This window comes from Podarcis cretensis (assembly GCF_951804945.1).
Source record: "Podarcis cretensis genome assembly, chromosome: 11".
NCBI lineage: Eukaryota > Metazoa > Chordata > Lepidosauria > Squamata > Lacertidae > Podarcis > Podarcis cretensis.
Window position 1 is genome coordinate 34,242,449 of NC_137180.1, and position 18,136 is coordinate 34,260,584.

Below are 18,136 nucleotides of genomic sequence, written 5' to 3' on the forward strand. Positions count from 1 at the left end.
TCACTTTTCATTTGACAGGAAACCCAAATGCAGGTCTTACAACAAAAGCCCAGCCTAACAAAACAAAGAGAGGAATCATACTACCGTAATGGCTGAAGTGCATTGGCAGAAAACACACCCCTTTTTATGAAGAGGGAAAAAAAGAAACCACAATAAAACATTTGTTTGTGGAGATAAATAAAGATCTGAAGGGGAACTGGGGTGGGTAGGTGGGTGGAATTTCAGTCAATGTAAACAGACAGGACTGAAATTATTTCAACTCACCTTATTGAGGGAATAAAAAGAAGGGCTGGAGGAGAACCCTCTGCATACTTTAGAAGCATTCAAAAGACATTAATAAAGACATCAACATTTTTACCTCTAGGGTAAATAGGGAGGGTACTGGTCAAAAGAAGCTTTTCTCTGCATGAGTCTTCCAGAGAGCATTTAAAAAACACGCCAGATCAAAATGACACTGAGTAGAAAAACATGATAACCTAGTTGGTCTTTAAGGTGCTACTGGAAGGAATTTTTTTATTTTGTTATGATAACTGTATGTTTGTGAGAACATGATCTCCCCACTCCCAGCTGGAACCTAGTAAGGAAAAGAACACTTTATAAGCTCAGAGAGACTGCCTTATTCTTACTAGTCATATGTTCCACTGAAAACAGGTCCCAGGGCTAACTCCCAGTGATCCTAGGACTGTATTTATGCCCTCTCTCTTCTGGGGCCATCAATCCAGAAATGAAAATATTTCCAACAAAAACCTCTCTTCCATACATGAATGCTTCAGTGACCAAAGATGCAAACACTTGCAAGTTTTACCCTTATCTATCAGCACATTTTCACAGCTTCACTGTTCTTTTTAAAATTCCCACATCTGTCTCCTCCTTTGTCAGAAGACAAGACCTTGGGGAAAGAAAAATTACTAATAACAAAGTAGGCGAGATGTAAGTTGTCAGCAGTAACTGGGCCAAAAATGTACGCTGACTGCCCTTCAGATTCTGCAACTGAATGTGTTATCATTAGAAAAGGTATTTGGTTTTAAACTTGCAAAAAGGATGTTGCTAATGGTATGCCACAACTATCATCAAAATCCGCTTTCCGGATGCAAGCGTAAGTCCAGCCATTTTTAAGAGCCTCCTTGAAATCCAAATAAAGACAAGTGGACTCCAGCACGGTAAGCAATTTGGGAACTGCTGTGCAGGCATTTCTTCACCTACTAGCATTGTGCAGAAAAATGAGCTGTAATGCAGCCATCATCTCAAAGCATAAACAAGAGATGGGTTGATAAGGTTAGGCTGGCCTTTTCCTGCTAGCACTGTGTAAGCTTAAAGGAGCACATCAGTAGAAGTCTTGCCTTTACAGAACTGAGTGCACAGCTACCATCTAACATAAGAAGAACTCTGCTGGATCAGGCCATCCAGCCCAACATCCTGTCCTCACATCCTGTCCTGAAGCCCACAAACAGGATTTCCATTCTCCCCACTGCTGAGTCCCAAGAAAACAGTAATAAGAGACATGTTGTTGTTGTTGTTGTTTAGTCATTTAGTCATGTCCCCATGGACCAGAACACGCCAGGCACTCCTGTCTTCCACTGCCTCCCGCAGTTTGGTCAAACTCATGCTGGTAGCTTCGAGAACACTGTCCAACCATCTCATCCTCTGTCGTCCCCTTCTCCTTGTGCCCTCCATCTTTCCCAACATCAGGGTCTTTCCCAGGGAGTCTTCTCTTCTCATGAGGTGGCCAAAGTACTGGAGCCTCAGCTTCAGGATCTGTCCTTCCAGTGAGCACTCAGGGCTTATTTCCATAAGAATGGATAGGTTAATAAGAGACATATTGCCTCTAATAGCACAGTCATCATGGCTAGTAGCCATGGATGGCCTGATCTTCCACAAATTTATCTAAACCTCTTTTAAAGCCATCACTGCATATTGTGGGAACAAATTCCAAAAATGAAGGGGAAATCTGTGTGCGTCCTATGGGGCTAATACAGGCTTTCGCTGAAGCTTGGAGAGCGAGAGGGGTCGGTGCACACCGACCCCTCTCGCTCTTCAGGCTTCAGGAAGCTATCAGCAAGCCTGGGGAGCTCGCGGGAGTTGCCGCAGGGCTCCCCAGGCTGCGGATAGCAGCCTGCTGTCCGGCGCGTGGGCGCCCTGAAGCAGAGCGCCCTGCGCTTCGGGCAGACATTGGCCAGCCCCACAAGCTCGAGGGACAGCGGGGAGGCGGAGCACCGCCATACCGCTATTCCCCAACCTGGTTTGGTTTCCCCAACCTGGTTTTTGGGGGGAAATAAAGGAATTTCCCCCCCTTTATTTCCCCCCAAAAAAACTAGGTGCGTCCTACGCACGGTATGTACTGAGCGAAGATGTCCTCTCCTTTGTCTGTCTTGAGTTGACAAATGTTCACCGAATGCACACACTACACCTTTAAAGCATATTCAAAGTCCACTTTTTTTCTTTTTCAGGTGAATTCTGGGCACTGTAAGAGTTGGTGGGAACAGTAGCTCTGTGAGGGTATTCTTTGAAGGAAATAATATATTTTGGAGGTGCTTTAAAGTTACAGTGTGCATGTTTCACAGATTCACCTTGCTTTCTAATATTATGGAAGGGAAACATTTTCTTCTATCCACTTTCCCCACTTTGTGCATAATTTTATACACCTCTACCAAGTCCATCTTATTCACCTCTTAACTAAAAAACCTGAAATGCTGCTGTATTTCCTTATAGGAGAGTTGCTCCTGTGATGGTTGCCCTTTTTTGAACCTCTTCCTGCTCTACAATGGCCTTCTTGAGGTGAGGCAGCCAGAACCGCACCAAATGTCACCACACCATAGATTTGTTACAATGAAACTCTGATATTGGCAGTTTTATTTTCAATCCCTTTCTTAATGAGCCCTAACACGGAATATGGTTTTTTTAACCTGCAGCTGCACACTGGGTCAACATAGAGTTATCCACAATGACCCCAAGGTCTCACTTCTGGTCAGTCACTGCCAGATCTCCCATTGTTGCCCTGCATCCAATGGCTGGTATTCCGCAGGCATGAGGCAGCCAGTGTGGTGCCTGACAACATCATCATCATCATCATCATCATCATCATCATCATCATCATTATTCCATCCTATACCTAGAGGTCTCAGGGCGGATTACAGAATAAAATCAAAACACAAGACCAATAATTAATAATAATAATAAACATCCCAATAACTCCCCCCCCCAAAAAACCCCCACATTTTAAACGGGCATAGGATGTCAATCAAATCAACCAAAGTCCTGGTTAAAAAGGAACATTTTTGCCTGGCGCCTAAAGGTGTATAATGAAGGCACCAGGCAAACTTCCCTGGGGAGAGCATTCCATAGATGGGGAGCCACTGCAGAGAAGGCCCATTCTCATGTTGCCACCCTCCAGACTTCTCAAGGAAGAGGCACATGATGATCCCAGGGTTTGGGTAGGTTCATATGGAAAGAGGTGGTCCTTGTTGGTTCTTAACTCCCATTATGCTGGCTGGGGCTGATGGGAGTTCTGGTCCAATAATATCTGGAGGGCACCTCATTGAAAGTAGTCTACTCATTGTCTGAGCCTGGAGGTGCCACAGAGCCATAATGGCAACGCAGCATGGTACCTCACACAAACAGGTTCAATATGGAGGCTCTTCGCAATGGTAAATGACCCACCTCTTCTTCTTTTCTTTTGCCTTGCTGACATCTCTTTGCCTACCCACCTGAAATCCTCTTGCCTCGCATCAGCCAAGAATGTTTACAGTAAAACCATGAAGCTGGCAAGTGTGAAATTCCACAACTTTTACGGGTGGTATTAAAAAGAAAAGCATAGGCAGGGAAGATAGTATCTTCTTAGATCCTCCTGACAGAAAACTGTTTGGGTAACAACACTGCTATTTGAACACGACGTGAAAGATACAGAATGGTTAGTCAGTAGTGCTTCTTTGCTCCCCTAACAGAGGCAGCCAATGTCCCAACCCTCTCTGGTTTTACACATTCGGCAAGAAGTCAGAACATGTTGCACAACTCAGCAAACTTTGTGTCGACCAGGATTACATAAACGTTGATGAAGACCTGAAGACACCAGCTGCACTGCCTAATGCCTGAAGGGTTATACACAGCCTACATTTACATCCAGGGAATGGCAACGGCCCCAGGTTTTATGGTTTTCAGCATGGATAATTCATACATGCGACTAGCACCTCCTCAGGCAAGCAGAGGTGAGAAAAGCTCTGAACAGAAAAAGCTGGTGACACATCAGGACTGAAGATCCCTTCACGCTAAACATTTTGTGAAGTGCAATAGCCTTCACACATCACAGCTGCTTGAAGATGAAACAGGTACATGTCCTTTTAATGTGGCTGTCATTTTCATACCTGCACATACTTACTGAATCGGTTTTTGGGTACACACTACAAAGCCATCACACCTCCAATATTCCCCCCTTCTTGATAGAATATTGTTTTCTGACCACTTGTGTTTCCATAAGTAGACATAAAATACTGTCAGGTCAGTTCCTGGTGTTGTGACTTACATAGATACATACAGCACAATCCTAACAATTTCTACTCAGAGGTAAGTTCTATTGAAAGATAGGTTTCGCCAAGTACTACCTGAAGCTGAGAGATTGGAACTGGGACCTTCGGCATTCCAAGCACAAGCTCTTTCCCCTTATTTTAAAAATTATCTTTGGCCCCCCACTGCAGGGTGGAGAAAAATTTAAACCAGGCCACAAGCTATCTGAGCCAAGAACAAATAGAGTAAATGTGTCTCTGAGCAAACATAAACAGTCTTTTGAACAATTTTAAACAATGGAAAACAGCCTAAGTAAATCTGGGGATGTTTTGAGGAAAGCAGGGCTTAAAGCAGCAATCTAATGATATTACTAGTATTTGATCAAAATCAGTACTTAAAAAACCCAGGACACAACCCATCCTAACGTAAGTATTGTATGAAAAGATTGGCATAGGCAGCAATAGAAACTCGTTACACCCATTTCCCCAGCTGGCACGCGCACGCACGCACGCACACACCCCCCCCTCCACAATGAAAGGTCTGTGTGTTCCTCTTCCCCTCTTATCACTCCCTCTCATCTGGTTCTTGAGTTATAATGCATAGGCCCATAAGAGCTTGGGTAACAGCACAGAACAGGTACAACATTCTCAACCATAACAAAGTTTTGTAAATGTTATTTTCTACTATGCAACAAGCATTTTGTAGGCATAATCTATATACAATTGAGAAAAATTCCCTAAGTTTGAGCTAAATAGCACACTCAGACATAGCTATTTGTCCAAATCTTACACCTGTTCAGGATCTCCCTCCCCCCCTACTCCCGAGGGAACAGTTCCATTTGAGCCAGTCTAGCATCCTGCTCCTGCGCTCTAAGACGACTTCTGTGTAATCCTGCTCTGAAATGTGCAATGAAATCGGTATCCTAGCCTCCAACCTGCAATTCTGTCCTCTCACTTTATGTAGTCTCCTTTCAACATGTTATGCTTCTCTGGCCATGGTAGCCCTTGCACTTCTCCATTTATTACGGTTGGGAGAGCTGCTCCCTTGTTTAGGCACAAGGATAATTCAACAGTGCAAATAGGCAGCCATTTGCCAGGCAACATCTTATTGGTTTATGGTGTCGTTAAGACACCAGCAACTTGAGCGTGTAGAGCAGAACATCTGTGCTGCTAGGCTCACGGGCCTGCGTACTATAATCCATCTTGTGTTTGTGTTGTGATAATGGCTTTGGAGTGCACTGCATGCATGCATCACATGACATTGTGGACAGAGCACACCTACTGTATATCACACAGTTTCTGTCTGCTTAATCTCTCTGATACTGCAGCTTTACCGCTGCACCTTGGGCTGGGATATACAGCAGCTAGCATCCAAGGCAGGTCGGCGATTCCTTGGCATTAGACAGGAATGGAACATCAAAATATTAATCTTGGTTTGATATGTATACGAGTGAAAGGCCACAGCAAGATGCTGCTGAGAATCCAAGGATAAATGTGGAACAGAATACTTTACTCTCATTGCAATTACCTCTGAAGAGTCAAATAAACCTGCATTAAATTGTCTCAGTATATAATTAAAATAAGTTGGTCTCAGTCTCCTAGGCAAGCTTCAATTGATAATTCAAAGGAAATTTCATAAATCTATCCAATTTACTCAGAACTCTGTCCCACTGGTTTTAATAGGCTTATTTCCTACTAAGTGTACAGAGCCTTGTAGCCTTCAACCAATCAATGGCAGCATGTCAAAGTAAGTCATTTTAAGACTCCAAGCAAAAGGCCATTATCTAAAAACAAATATGGACTATTGTGTTCTGCCAAAAATCAATTTTTACTTAAAAGGCTAGTTTTCTCCCTTTTTTAATAAGCAAGCCCAGCGACATAAGCATCAAGCAAAAATTGTCATTTAACTTTTAGTTAGGTCAGTACTTAAAAGAAAGTGACACACTGCTGCTGTATTAAAGAACTGACTCAATGAATTTTAAAGTGTCGCTAATATGTAGACGTTCCTTTATACAGCTTTCATTTCTGTGGTTCATAATGGAACAAAATTATTCTGCAACTGAGGCTGCAATCATATACAGACCAACTAGAAACCACACTTGCACAGGACCAGTAAGAAAAGTCATGTAAAAGTTAAAACAACCCAACTTGTACAAGAGAGAATTCTGCTATGAAATTACTTCCATACTATAAAAAGCTGAACTACTATGAAAAGATTCCTCAGAAACATATTGTCAAAGTTTTATTATAGCTGAATGCAGCATCACAATATTATGATCTTGGTCTCTCTTTCTTGCCTTTGTACAATGCTAACAGAGAAACATTTGCTACTTTGACGACCTTGAAACGAACTCCTGGGATGTCACCAACAGCATGACCTTTCCGACCAAACCCAGCAACCAGGACTTCATCGTTCTCCTACAGATAAAATGAGAAAGCAATAAGTGTTTGTTCATAACAAATACACATGCATACATCAAGCAGCTATAATAAAGTAGTTTGGTTCAATTAATTCATTCTTTTTCTCAGTTGAACTGCATATTATTTTCACCAATAGCACCACTTTGCTCAAACTTTTAAAGGGGTAGGTACTGTGGCTGGTTGCTGTGATTATACCATTTGCTGTATAAAGAACTATTTCTAGAGCTGTGTATATTTCTAAAACAAGAAGCGGTGGCAATGTGGTCTAAACCACTGAGCCTCTTGGCCTTGCCAATCATAAAGTTGGAAGTTCAAATCTGCGTGGTGGGATGAGTTCCCTTTGCTTTGTCCCAGCTCCTGCCAACCAAGTAGTTCAAAAGCATACCAGTCAGAGTAGATAAATAGGTACCACTGGCACTCGGCACAGTGTCCCCCATTGCACCAGAAGCGGTTTAGTCATGTTGGCCACATGACCCGGAAAGCTGTCTGAGGACAAATGCTGGCTTCCTCAGCCTGAAGCGAGATGAGTACCACCCCCCATAGTCACCTTTGACTGGACTTAACTGTCCAGGGCTCCTTTAGCTTTATATTTCTAAAATGTTTTGTGCTATTTTATGTTGGTACTGGCCTGTTTGGCTCAGGAATTTGTTGTAACCTACCCTTGATTAATATGATGAAAACTGGGTTTATTTATACAAGAAAATAAATAAATAAATACAATAAATAACGGTTTCTGGAATATGATTACCTCAATGAAGTTCAGACAACCATCATTAGGAACAAAGGCTGTTATTTTCTTTCCATTCTTGATGAGCTGAACTCGGACACACTTCCTGATGGCAGAATTTGGCTGCTTAGCTTCAACACCACTGAAACATGAAGTGGACAACATAAATGATTTGAGTAATAAGTCTCTAAGTTCCATTGCTAGTTATATTTAATTCAAATTTAGTAATTTTTTACTTAAATATTTATAGGATTCTGCTGGCAGTCAGAAGACAAAACAGTAACTGATCCTAGACTACTTAAAACTAATTTTAAAAAATAATGAAGTGGAACGTAATTTTGTAGACAGTGGGTTTTGTTCAACTAAGTTTTACTCAACAATAGACCTACTAAAATTAATAAATCTTACTTAGCCATGTTCATTCATTTTATTGGGTCTGCTGTGAGTAAAACATAGCTGACAATCACCCCTTATGCTAATCACAAATTTTAAAGGGGAAAACTTACCCAATATTTTCTACCTTTAGTAATAAGAACAGAGTGACAAGAATTTAAAAAAAAACTCTCCAGAAAGTGAATCCTTTAGGACTTTTAACTGTAAAACATTTACCCAGAAGTTTTATCTTGCAGTTTTAGAAATAAACCAATGCTATGATATCTGTGTTACCAACAAAGCTTTTTGTGTGTGTGAATGAGCATGGTTAAATAACTTAAGGATTCTCAATCTATACTTCCATGAATTTCATTAACTTCTGGCCTGAATCTTTACATTTCCTTCCACAAAGCAGTACTGAGAGTCTCCTAAGTCCACTGTTATAAATGATCTTAGATATGCCTAAGTCTGTACAGATTTGGAACAACTGGTGTAACACACAAATGTTTTACTATATGCTATAGCAATGCTTCAATACCCTCTCTGGTGCAAACAAACGATTCAGAGTTTCTCTCTCATTAGTCCCACTATGAAGCTTCACTCACACTTTTTCCAAGACAATTCCTTTGGCATGGGAAGCTCCCCCAAAAGGGTTGGCTTTCAAAGCAGTACCCAGATGTGCCTTCTTGTATTGTTTGTCATGCCATTTCTGGTCTCGGCGATGACTGCGCAGCTTCCTGGCTGTCCGAAGCCCACGGCACTTGCCTGAAAGGACAAAACAAATTGAGAAAGCCATTCATCTTCAGGAATCAAGTAATGACAACTTCCCTAAGCTTGTCTTTAAAGAACTTCATTTAAACCAGCATTGCTGTAGCTTCTGATGCTTGAGCTTAAATATATGCTATTTTATTACAAAAATATATATCCTTCAATCGTTTGTATTCAGACTAGAAATCAGCAGTGTTCCCTACATGCTTGGAAGAAGCAGGAGGCGTGAGTGATTTGAACCAAACCCTCCTTTTTGCTGCAGCCCCCACAAAAGCTGCAGCAGTGGGATGGAGATGGCTCTGAGGGGCTGAAGGGTCATCAGCAAAATATGCTATCACTCTTCCTTCGCCTAAGAGTTTCTGCTGGATCCCTACAAGCGAGGATATGCATCAATATTTCCAGTAAAATAGTAGTAATAATAATAAAGTAAATTCAATAATAAAATAGTGGGCAGCAGAAAATGCATAGAACGGTACTACGAAGTTTGAAGAGTTAAACAGTCCAGGAACATTGGGGGGGGGGCTTTAACTTGAGGTGTAAAAAGTATCAAAGTAGATACCTTGGAGAAACATACCCCTGCCATAACGATTTGTTTCAGGTTGCCTTGCATTCTTTTCACCGGCACCTTAGGCACGTGTGTGCAGAGGAGTGATAACTGCTCTGAAGGTCTCTTCCCCCCCCCCCCAATAAAAAAGAGCAGCCCGCAAACTGAAACGTCACGTCTGCACGGAAAACACGTGTTTGCCATGCCATTTCTGGTCTCGAGCCAGCTCGACCTCGTTATTGAGAACCTCTTAACAAGGCAGCCCAGGGAAGGGGCAGCTCGCGCGTCCCCAAATCCAAAACGCCCCGCTCCGCTCACCCATCTTCTTCCTCCTGCTGCAGCGGCTGCCGGTTCGCCCGAAGGAGCCTGAGAGAGAGGGAGAGAGCTAGGATGACCCACAACCCACCGCGGCAGCTTCTCTCCGAGGACCTCACGCGGGGCGTCTACTTTCGCGCCTGTCTCCCTTCTTTCCGAAACGCCTTACTGAGGTGAAAGAGGTGGCTGGGAAAATGAAGCGCCGAGCGGGTGCCGAAAGCTGAAGGGTGTGTGTATGCGTGTCAAGAAATAACTTGAAGCTCCACTAATAAATTAGGAAAGTGCAGGTTGTGGGGGGGGGAGTCAACTTCCGGCTTTAAATGAAAGCGGCCATATTGGATGGCCTAAGAGGCGCTCTAGCCGTAGCTTTTCCGTGGTGGAAGAGGCCACACGGTACCACGCGCGAGAAATAAAGGCGTAAAGTAGCGGAAGTCGCGACCAGAACACCGGCTGCAAAGTCTTCCTACCTCTGTAACACACCCACCCACACCCCATTACGTATAAGCACAGAAAAGAACGGTAATATCTGAGGGGAGGCGGCGGCAGTGATGGCGCGGCCTGAGAACTACGACTCCCACAATGCATCGCGCGGCAGCCGCCATCTTTTGCCAACCCGCTCAAACTTTTCCCTCCCCGGTTAGGCACCGGCTTAGGCAGCCCGTTCCCGAGGTCCTCGGAGCGGGGTCTCTTTGCCGCGGTGGATTGTGGGCCTTTCTCTTTCCTCCTCGGGATCGTCCGACGGCACGATGGGTGAGTGGCTCCGAGTTGGGGCGCGACGTTATCCCAGTGGGAGCGGCGGGGAGAGAGAGGGGACCCCGCGGGCCCCTGATATGCAGGGGGAATGGTGCCCCCTCCCCCTTCAGCCCTTTCTAGAGCTGCCGCCACCGCCCGATCCTTTGAGGTGTCAGGCTCACGGCCGCCTCCGACAGGCGCAGGCCTCGAAAGTCGCGCACGAGGCTTGTAATGACCGGTGGAACTCGCTGCTGCAAGATGCGGCGTTGCCTGCTAATTAAAAAGTGAGCCTAGAAAGGTCGATCAGCGGCTAGGAGGAAGGCTGGGGAATGCTTCAAATCAGTGAAATCTAGTTGTCCACTGTAAGGAATAAGACAATGGAATAATTTATGGGATAATTTGAGGGATCATCACCCCAACCCCCGTTGACGTGCATGGCTGTATGAATCAGGGTATAAAAATAAAAGAATAGGAAATATTTCTTGGCAAGGGGAATGCCAATCGTTATACCTGCGAATTATTATTTGAATGGAAGAGGTGTGCAGCAGACATACCTGCGAAATCTGCGTGGCGCCATATAAACTTCCACCAGGATTACACGTGTTACTGCATGGAGTATCCTGGGTGAACTGTTAGGAAGCTGGGGTTTGCAGCTCAACTTACTATAGTTTGCAAGATGGGCACCACGTTCCAGGTCCTGCAGTTCAAAAACTCACGTTGTGATCAGAATGAATCTAGAAATGTTGTGTGTGGTTTACATGCAGATATTTGGTTCTAAAGTTGTTTGGAGTTATTTTCGCCCTTGAATTTTGAATACTTTGCATATATTGCAGAAGGAATGGATGGAACTCCAAAAGTACTAAGGACCACTACACATGCATATAGGGTTCTGAGGGTGATCATGCAGTAATGTTAACTATTCTCATTGACCAGGAGAGATATCCATCCATAAATGTGTGGTATACAACGTGTTAATCACAGACCACCCTATTTCCAGGTTTTATTGGCTACCATCAAGGCTTTAAAAACGATTGTGCAAGAAGAAAAAAAGATTTGGTATTAGAAAGTGTTCCATCAGTTTACAGTGTAGTCCCAAATATAAAGACAGAAAATGGGTATTGTGAATTCTCTCACAGTGCAGATAGGGGGTACTAGAGTGAATTGAGGTGCATGGTGGTTGGTAGTTTTATGAACTTAGGCGCATGTCTTCCGTAACCTCTAATGTACTGTTTTCTAGGCAAGTGTCGCGGACTTCGTACTGCCAGGAAGTTGCGCAGTCACCGACGTGATCAGAAGTGGCATGACAAACAATACAAGAAGGCCCATCTGGGCACTGCTTTGAAAGCCAACCCTTTTGGGGGAGCTTCCCATGCCAAAGGAATTGTCCTGGAAAAAGTGTGAGTTTCATCAAAAACACGTATAGTGTGTTCATTTGCATCTGCCAGATTTCCTGTAAACAATTTCGTACTGCGTAGCAGTACTGGTGACATAAATAGAATATAAATTCATACACAAGACAGGGGAGCACTGTCAACATTTGCCTATTTCTTGCACCTGGAAATTAGTGATTTAATTTATTCTGGCTGTTAGGAAATTTCAAGCTTGAGCCAGTCCAGGGATTAACTGATTTAAGTCAGTAGTAGGCGTTTCTACAAATAACAAATACTCGACTGTTTAGTTAGTCTTTTCATTTCAAACATATTTCATTTAGGTATTTTAACTCTTAAGGAAAAAAAGTAAGATATAAAACTTGCATACTTTGAAGTAGAGTTGCCAATTTGGGTCATCTATTGACGCGGGTGGCGCTATGGTCTAAAGCACTGAACCTCTTGGGCTTGCCAATCAGAAGGTTGGCGGTTCGAATCCCCACACCAGGGTGAGCTCCCGTTGCTTGGTCCCAGCTCCTGCCAACCTAGCAGATCGAAAGCATACCAGTGCAAGTAGATAAATAGGTACCGCTCCAGTGGGAAGGTAAACGACGTTTCCATGCACTGCTCTGGTTTCGGTGTTCCGTTGCACCAGAAGCGGCTCAGTCATGCTGGCCACATGACCAGAAAAACTGTCTGCGGACAAACGCCAGCTTCCTTGGCCTGTAAAGCGAGATGAGCTCTGCAACCTCAGAGTCGTCTGCAACTGGACTTAACTGTCAGGGGTCCTTTACCTTTTACTGAAAGATTAGCAGCACAATCCTATTAACATCTGATTCCCATCTAGACACAGTGAATTCAGGCAGTTCATACAAAAACAATTGATACTTTGAATGGCTCTATTTAGTTTGAGGGACTTTTGTGAAATATATCTGCTTAGAGTCAGAATTCTGATGAATGTAGTGTTTTTTACTTTACTAGGCAAGGCAGTGCAGAGACAGGTATGCTAAATATACAGTGTATGTCTTCCTTTTTCTGTGTTAGTGGCGTGGAGGCTAAGCAGCCAAATTCTGCCATCAGAAAGTGTGTCCGAGTCCAGCTGATCAAGAACGGCAAAAAAATAACAGCATTTGTTCCTAATGATGGTTGTTTGAACTTCATTGAGGTAATTTATATTTAAAAAATCCTGATAAAACAATATGCAAAAAAATACTCCACCCAGTTTTTACTAGTATGTTTTGCTGCTCTGTGTAGTAGAAACAGGAACGATATTGCAATATTATTGTGATTTAAAGTTTTGTAATTTAATTTTATGGTGGTGACTGTAGGATAATATTTCGCACTTGAACTTGGTTTCTAAGAAACCACTTTTCTCAAGAATGGTGATAAATGCATCTCAGCAGTTCAGGAAAAGAGACACCCCTATCCAGGGTAGATCTTGCTTTGCCAGTGAGCAGGGTGGAGGAGAATTTGGTTGGCTATAATGTTTGATATTTGCAAACTCCTTATTCACAGCAAGAAAATAATTGACTTGTTTTGTTTTAATTCCAGGAGAACGATGAAGTCCTGGTTGCTGGCTTTGGTCGGAAAGGTCACGCTGTTGGTGACATTCCAGGAGTTCGTTTCAAGGTCGTCAAAGTAGCAAATGTATCTCTGCTAGCCTTGTACAAAGGCAAAAAGGAGAGACCCCGGTCATAAAGTTATGTTGTTATCAAGATGATCAATAAAGTTTTCTTCTAAGAAATACTTTTGTGGTTTTTTAAAAAAGTGGCTTTGGCATTATACGTAGATTGTTTAGAAGTGAAAGTTCAACATCTCTAGTACCTTTTCTTTAATTAAGGAAGTCATTATTGGGCTATGGGTAGGTACACCCTGCAAGGGTCCCAGGTTTTGTTTAGAAAGGCTTAAGAAAGATGGGCTTGAAATACGTTTTATTTCCAAAACAAAAAATTTAAATCCCTAGTTCTAGGGTTTGAGGCATTTGTTTTATGGCAGGAGGCATGACTTGATTAATCACTGCCATAAAGTTTGTATTCCAAATAACATAGCTCCTGTTTAATTCTGAGCATCAGTGATGATCAGACAATGGGTCTATCTAGTTAAGCTTCCAGTTTCTAACTATTTCACTTGAAGCACACTCAGATGACAAGTTAACTTACCACTATGGAAACACTTGTGTTTACATTTTTCACTTGCTTTGCACATCTGCATTTGAATAAAGTTATAGGTAACTTTTTAAGATCTCACGTCTCTGGCATTCGTTTTCACTGTTTGGTCAAATGAAAGGAATTGCTGTATTTACTCTGCCACAGATACGTCCATTTGTTGACTCTTCCCAGGTCTCCAAAACAGATATCTCAACAGTTTTTCACTTAATACAAGAGTCCTGCATGATCAGACCAAAGGCCTATAGTCTGGTATCCTGTTCTCACAGTGACCAACCAAGTGCGTATGGGGAACCCCATAAGCCAGAGAGCAATGTACCCCTCAAACTGCTAGCTGGGGAAACGCAGTAATGGCACAGGCCATTTTTAAAACAGAGTATGCTAACTAAGGAGAAAGTTTTTTAAAAAACAGCCATGCATAGTGAAATTCGTTTGGATCCATACTATCATGCCTGAAGCCATAATAATATGTTCTGTGTCTTTTGCAGATGATACTTGCAGATAAAGTAGTATCTTTATAGATTAAGTAGCATCTGGGGCTTGCTTCCAGTCTTCTGTGTTTCAATGTAGCTGCAGATGTCCATGGATAAATGGAAACAGCTCTGATTCTCTCTAGCAAACATATATAGAAAATCCTTGTTTTTCAACCTTCAACCAATCAAAACACAAGCGCTAAGTCCCCTCCCCACCCATCCCTGCCATAAAAGGATTTTTGCTATCCATTTTCTGAGACCCTTGTCAGCTCTTGGTTTCTAGTCTGTTAGGTAACTTCAGGTTTCTATTCTTTGCCACCACAACCAGCTGCCCTGAAAAAGGGCTGGTTCCAGTAGCACCCCTAAGCTCATCTAATCATAAAAGGCACCAAAACTCCTGTTTATATTACTGCAATTTGGGGTTCCCAAATCTTGTAACATTTGCAGAAGCAAAACCATTAGATCATAGCAAGTAGCATTTATGTGAGCTGCCAGCTGGCCCAGGAAGCCTTTGCTTCAGAAAAGTGCAGGGAGTCTGAGCCTGGCAGCCAATTTTAATAAGAGTAGTCTCAAAAGATTACTCTAAACCTCTTGCTGATTACCTGGGTGTGTGCGTATCTCTACATATAAATTTTAGGATTCCCCAACACCCATGTTAGGGACACAGGTGGCGCTGTGGGTTAAACCACAGAGCCTAGGACTTGCCAATCAGAAGGTTGGCGGTTCAAATCCCCACGACGGGGTGAGCTACCGTTGCTCGGTCCCTGCTCCTGCCAACCTAGCAGTTCGAAAGCATGTCAAGTTCAAGTAGATAAATAGGTACCGCTCCGGCGGGAAGGTCAATGGCATTTCCATGCGCTGCTCTGGTTCGCCAGAAGCGGCTTAGTCATGCTGGCCACATGACCTGGAAGCTGTATGCTGGCTCCCTTGGCCAATAAAGCGAGATGAGCGCTACAACCTCAGAGTCGGCCACAACTGGACCTAATGGTCAGGGGTCCCTTTACCTTTAACACCCATGTTTCCAGCAGAAAGCAATGGGGAGCTTTTATTTAATAGGGTGCTGGAAATAAGAGAAAAGCATGTTTCACAGATTTGGCAACGCTGCGGAGGAAATGTAAATATGTGAAGCTAAAGCTGTCCTGCTTCACGGGTACAATCACTATATTGATGGCAAGAGTTAGTACACTTCCAAAGAACAGAGTAAATCAGCTTACGCTTTCAGTCTCTCAAGTAAATGCATCTTCTAATGCAGTTTATGAAGAGGCTGCTCATACTGCTGCTATATAAGACATAGTAGTGGGAATCGTTTCTTTCGTTATCCTTTTCTTCATCAATCCTTAGCCAAAAGAGGAGCGCCATTGCTGTTGGAAACTGCTCACTCATCAGAATACAACCCCGAAAGATTGTCTGCAGTAAAAGCGCATTTATTGGCATGTTGGCAGAGAGCCGCCTTTCTGTCAGGCTGCTTGTTCTTGATTATGACACCACGGTAGCAGAAGAGGGGGAGTCATAGACATGTTCCACACTGGCAGCACTATGGATCTAGAGATGCTCAAGCCATCTTCATGCCTTGGCACAGCTTGGAGAAGATGAGGGGGCTACCCCGCCTCAGATATGGACCTGAAGGTAACAGATGATCCAGTAAGGGCTTGCTTTTCGGTTCAGCCTTGGCAGCTGCCTGGGAAATCCCTCCACTTAGCCTGTCTCTTGAAAGCTACTCTCCTTACATCATTCCATGCCAGGAGGTGGTTTCAATCTGCACGCAACCTGGCAGACACTTCCTCAGCCAGCAGTAGCAATACTAAAACTTGAGTAAATTTATGTGGCTTAGATAATCTTGCATTCGTTTTATGGTGGTTGTTGAATTCTTGCCAAAATTGGGAAGCAAGGTTTTAGAGTCTTCAGTTACAGACTCCACTAACCCAGAAATAGTACCTCAGGTTAAGAACTTTGCTTCAGGATGAGAACAGAAATCGCACTGCGGCAGCGGTAGGCCTCATTAGCGAAAGTGGTGCCTCAGGTTAAGAACAGTTTCGGGTTAAGAACAGACCTCCGGAATGAATTAAGTACTTAACCCGAGGTACCACTGTATTTGGAAAACAAAAGAGGGGGAGGTTGTGTGTTAAATCTGTGAGTGATGAATTCACGGTTATTTGGCTTCATAATGTAGGCCAGGGATAGCCAACATGGCACCCTCCAGATGTTTTTTGGACTACAACTCCCATCATCCCTGACTATTGTCCATGCTAGCTGGAGCCGATGACAGTTGTAGTCCAAAACATCTGAAGGCCTAGCCATTCAACGATCAGCTTTACAGCATTTGTCAACTCATTAGTAAGTCCCACTAAGTTCAGTTTGACTTTCTCCCTGGCAAGTGAGTAAAGGATGGCAGCCTTAACTTACTGCTAAGTTTAGCATATCATCTGCTCCAGAAAGAACCATCTACAGCCAGAGAAAAATGTTGGGACTGCCCCTCCCTCACTTTCCCTAGGGTTGCTTTTTTTAAAAAAAAGGTCTGTGTGCCCTGAGGGAAGGCAGAGGTGAGGGCCAGGGAGCTGGTTCCTTCTGCTCCCCCATAGACCATCAGTCAGCCTGAGAAGACTCTATCTCTCTACATCTCATACCATTTCTTTGTTTTCCTGTTTGAAAATTGGAAGCTGCCTTATGTGCCTTGGGCAGAAAGGTGATCTGTAGTTGTAGTAAATATATAATAAATAACCACCCACACGTTTTCCAAGGGACAATGTTTGGGAAACCCCTCATAAAAAGGTAGTTTCTGCTACAGTAGTGTTGAGATACCAACTGCTATCTGATGGGACAATAACTCTTTATCCCATGCTGATATTGCTACAGCGGTAATCAGAATAGGGTAAGATTTTTTCTGGTGTTCCAATAAGGTGCATGTACTGTATATTCATTTCTTGGTTTTTAGCAGGTTTGCTGCTGTTATTTTACTGTTTTAATTGTGCTTTTATATGCTGTAACCTGCCCCCTGGGGCCTTCTGTTGACAAGCGGCGGGGTGCGCTCCCGCTGCTCAGTCCCAGCGCCTGCCAACCTAGCAGTTCGAAAGCACCTCCGGGTGCAAGTAGATAAATAGGGACCACTTACCAGCGGGAAGGTAAACGGCGTTTCCGTGTGCGGCTCTGGCTCTGGCTCTGGCCAGAGCAGCGATGTCACGCTGGCCACGTGACCCGGAAGTGTCTCCGGACAGCGCTGGCCCCCGGCCTCTTAAGTGAGATGGGCACACAACCCCAGAGTCTGTCAAGACTGGCCCGTACGGGCAGGGATACCTTTACCTTTTACTGTATATTCATTTCTTGGTTTTTAGCAGGTTTGCTGCTGTTATTTTACTGTTTTAATTGTGCTTTTATATGCTGTAACCTGCCCCCTGGGGCCTTCTGTTGACAAGTGGGGAAGAAACACAATAGAGAACAGCAATAAAAAGAAAACAATCGTTTTTTTGAGAATTCGTTCTGATATATTTGTGGAGAGGTTATATGATGCCACACCAAATAACTGTTACTCACATTAGCCAGTGGATTTCACCAGCACTTTCCTTAGTGCGAAAAGTCTGGAGCTTTTTTCTTCTTTTTTGGATTTTTTTTTTGTGTGTGTGTGTGTGTGTACATATATATGAGTGCCAAATTTACTTGAATTATGTGATCTGTATTTACCAGTAAGCAATCAAAGCTCCTCTGTAAGATACCAATGGTCTGGAAATGGCTCAAGAACATCAATAGTGTTGCACGCCACCT

General features: G+C 43.4%; 2 protein-coding genes across 2 annotated transcripts; one reads left to right on the forward strand and one right to left on the reverse strand.

Moving 5' to 3' along the window:
* Positions 1–6,725: 6,725 nt before the first annotated feature.
* LOC307226823 (small ribosomal subunit protein uS12) lies at positions 6,726–9,802 on the reverse strand. The gene is made up of 4 exons (XM_079995911.1): positions 9,647–9,802; positions 8,622–8,781; positions 7,666–7,786; positions 6,726–6,914 (listed from the first exon to the last, which is right to left on the reverse strand). The coding sequence occupies exons 1-4, from the start codon at positions 9,648–9,650 to the stop codon at positions 6,768–6,770; spliced, it is 432 nt and encodes a 143-aa protein (XP_079852037.1). The 5' UTR covers positions 9,651–9,802; the 3' UTR covers positions 6,726–6,767.
* A 482-nt stretch (positions 9,803–10,284) lies between these two features.
* On the forward strand, positions 10,285–13,486 carry LOC307226822 (small ribosomal subunit protein uS12). Its single transcript, XM_079995910.1, has 4 exons — positions 10,285–10,393; positions 11,613–11,772; positions 12,787–12,907; positions 13,294–13,486. Exons 1-4 carry the CDS (start codon positions 10,390–10,392, stop codon positions 13,438–13,440), a joined length of 432 nt encoding a protein of 143 aa, XP_079852036.1. The 5' UTR covers positions 10,285–10,389; the 3' UTR covers positions 13,441–13,486.
* The last annotated feature ends 4,650 nt before the right edge of the window (positions 13,487–18,136 follow it).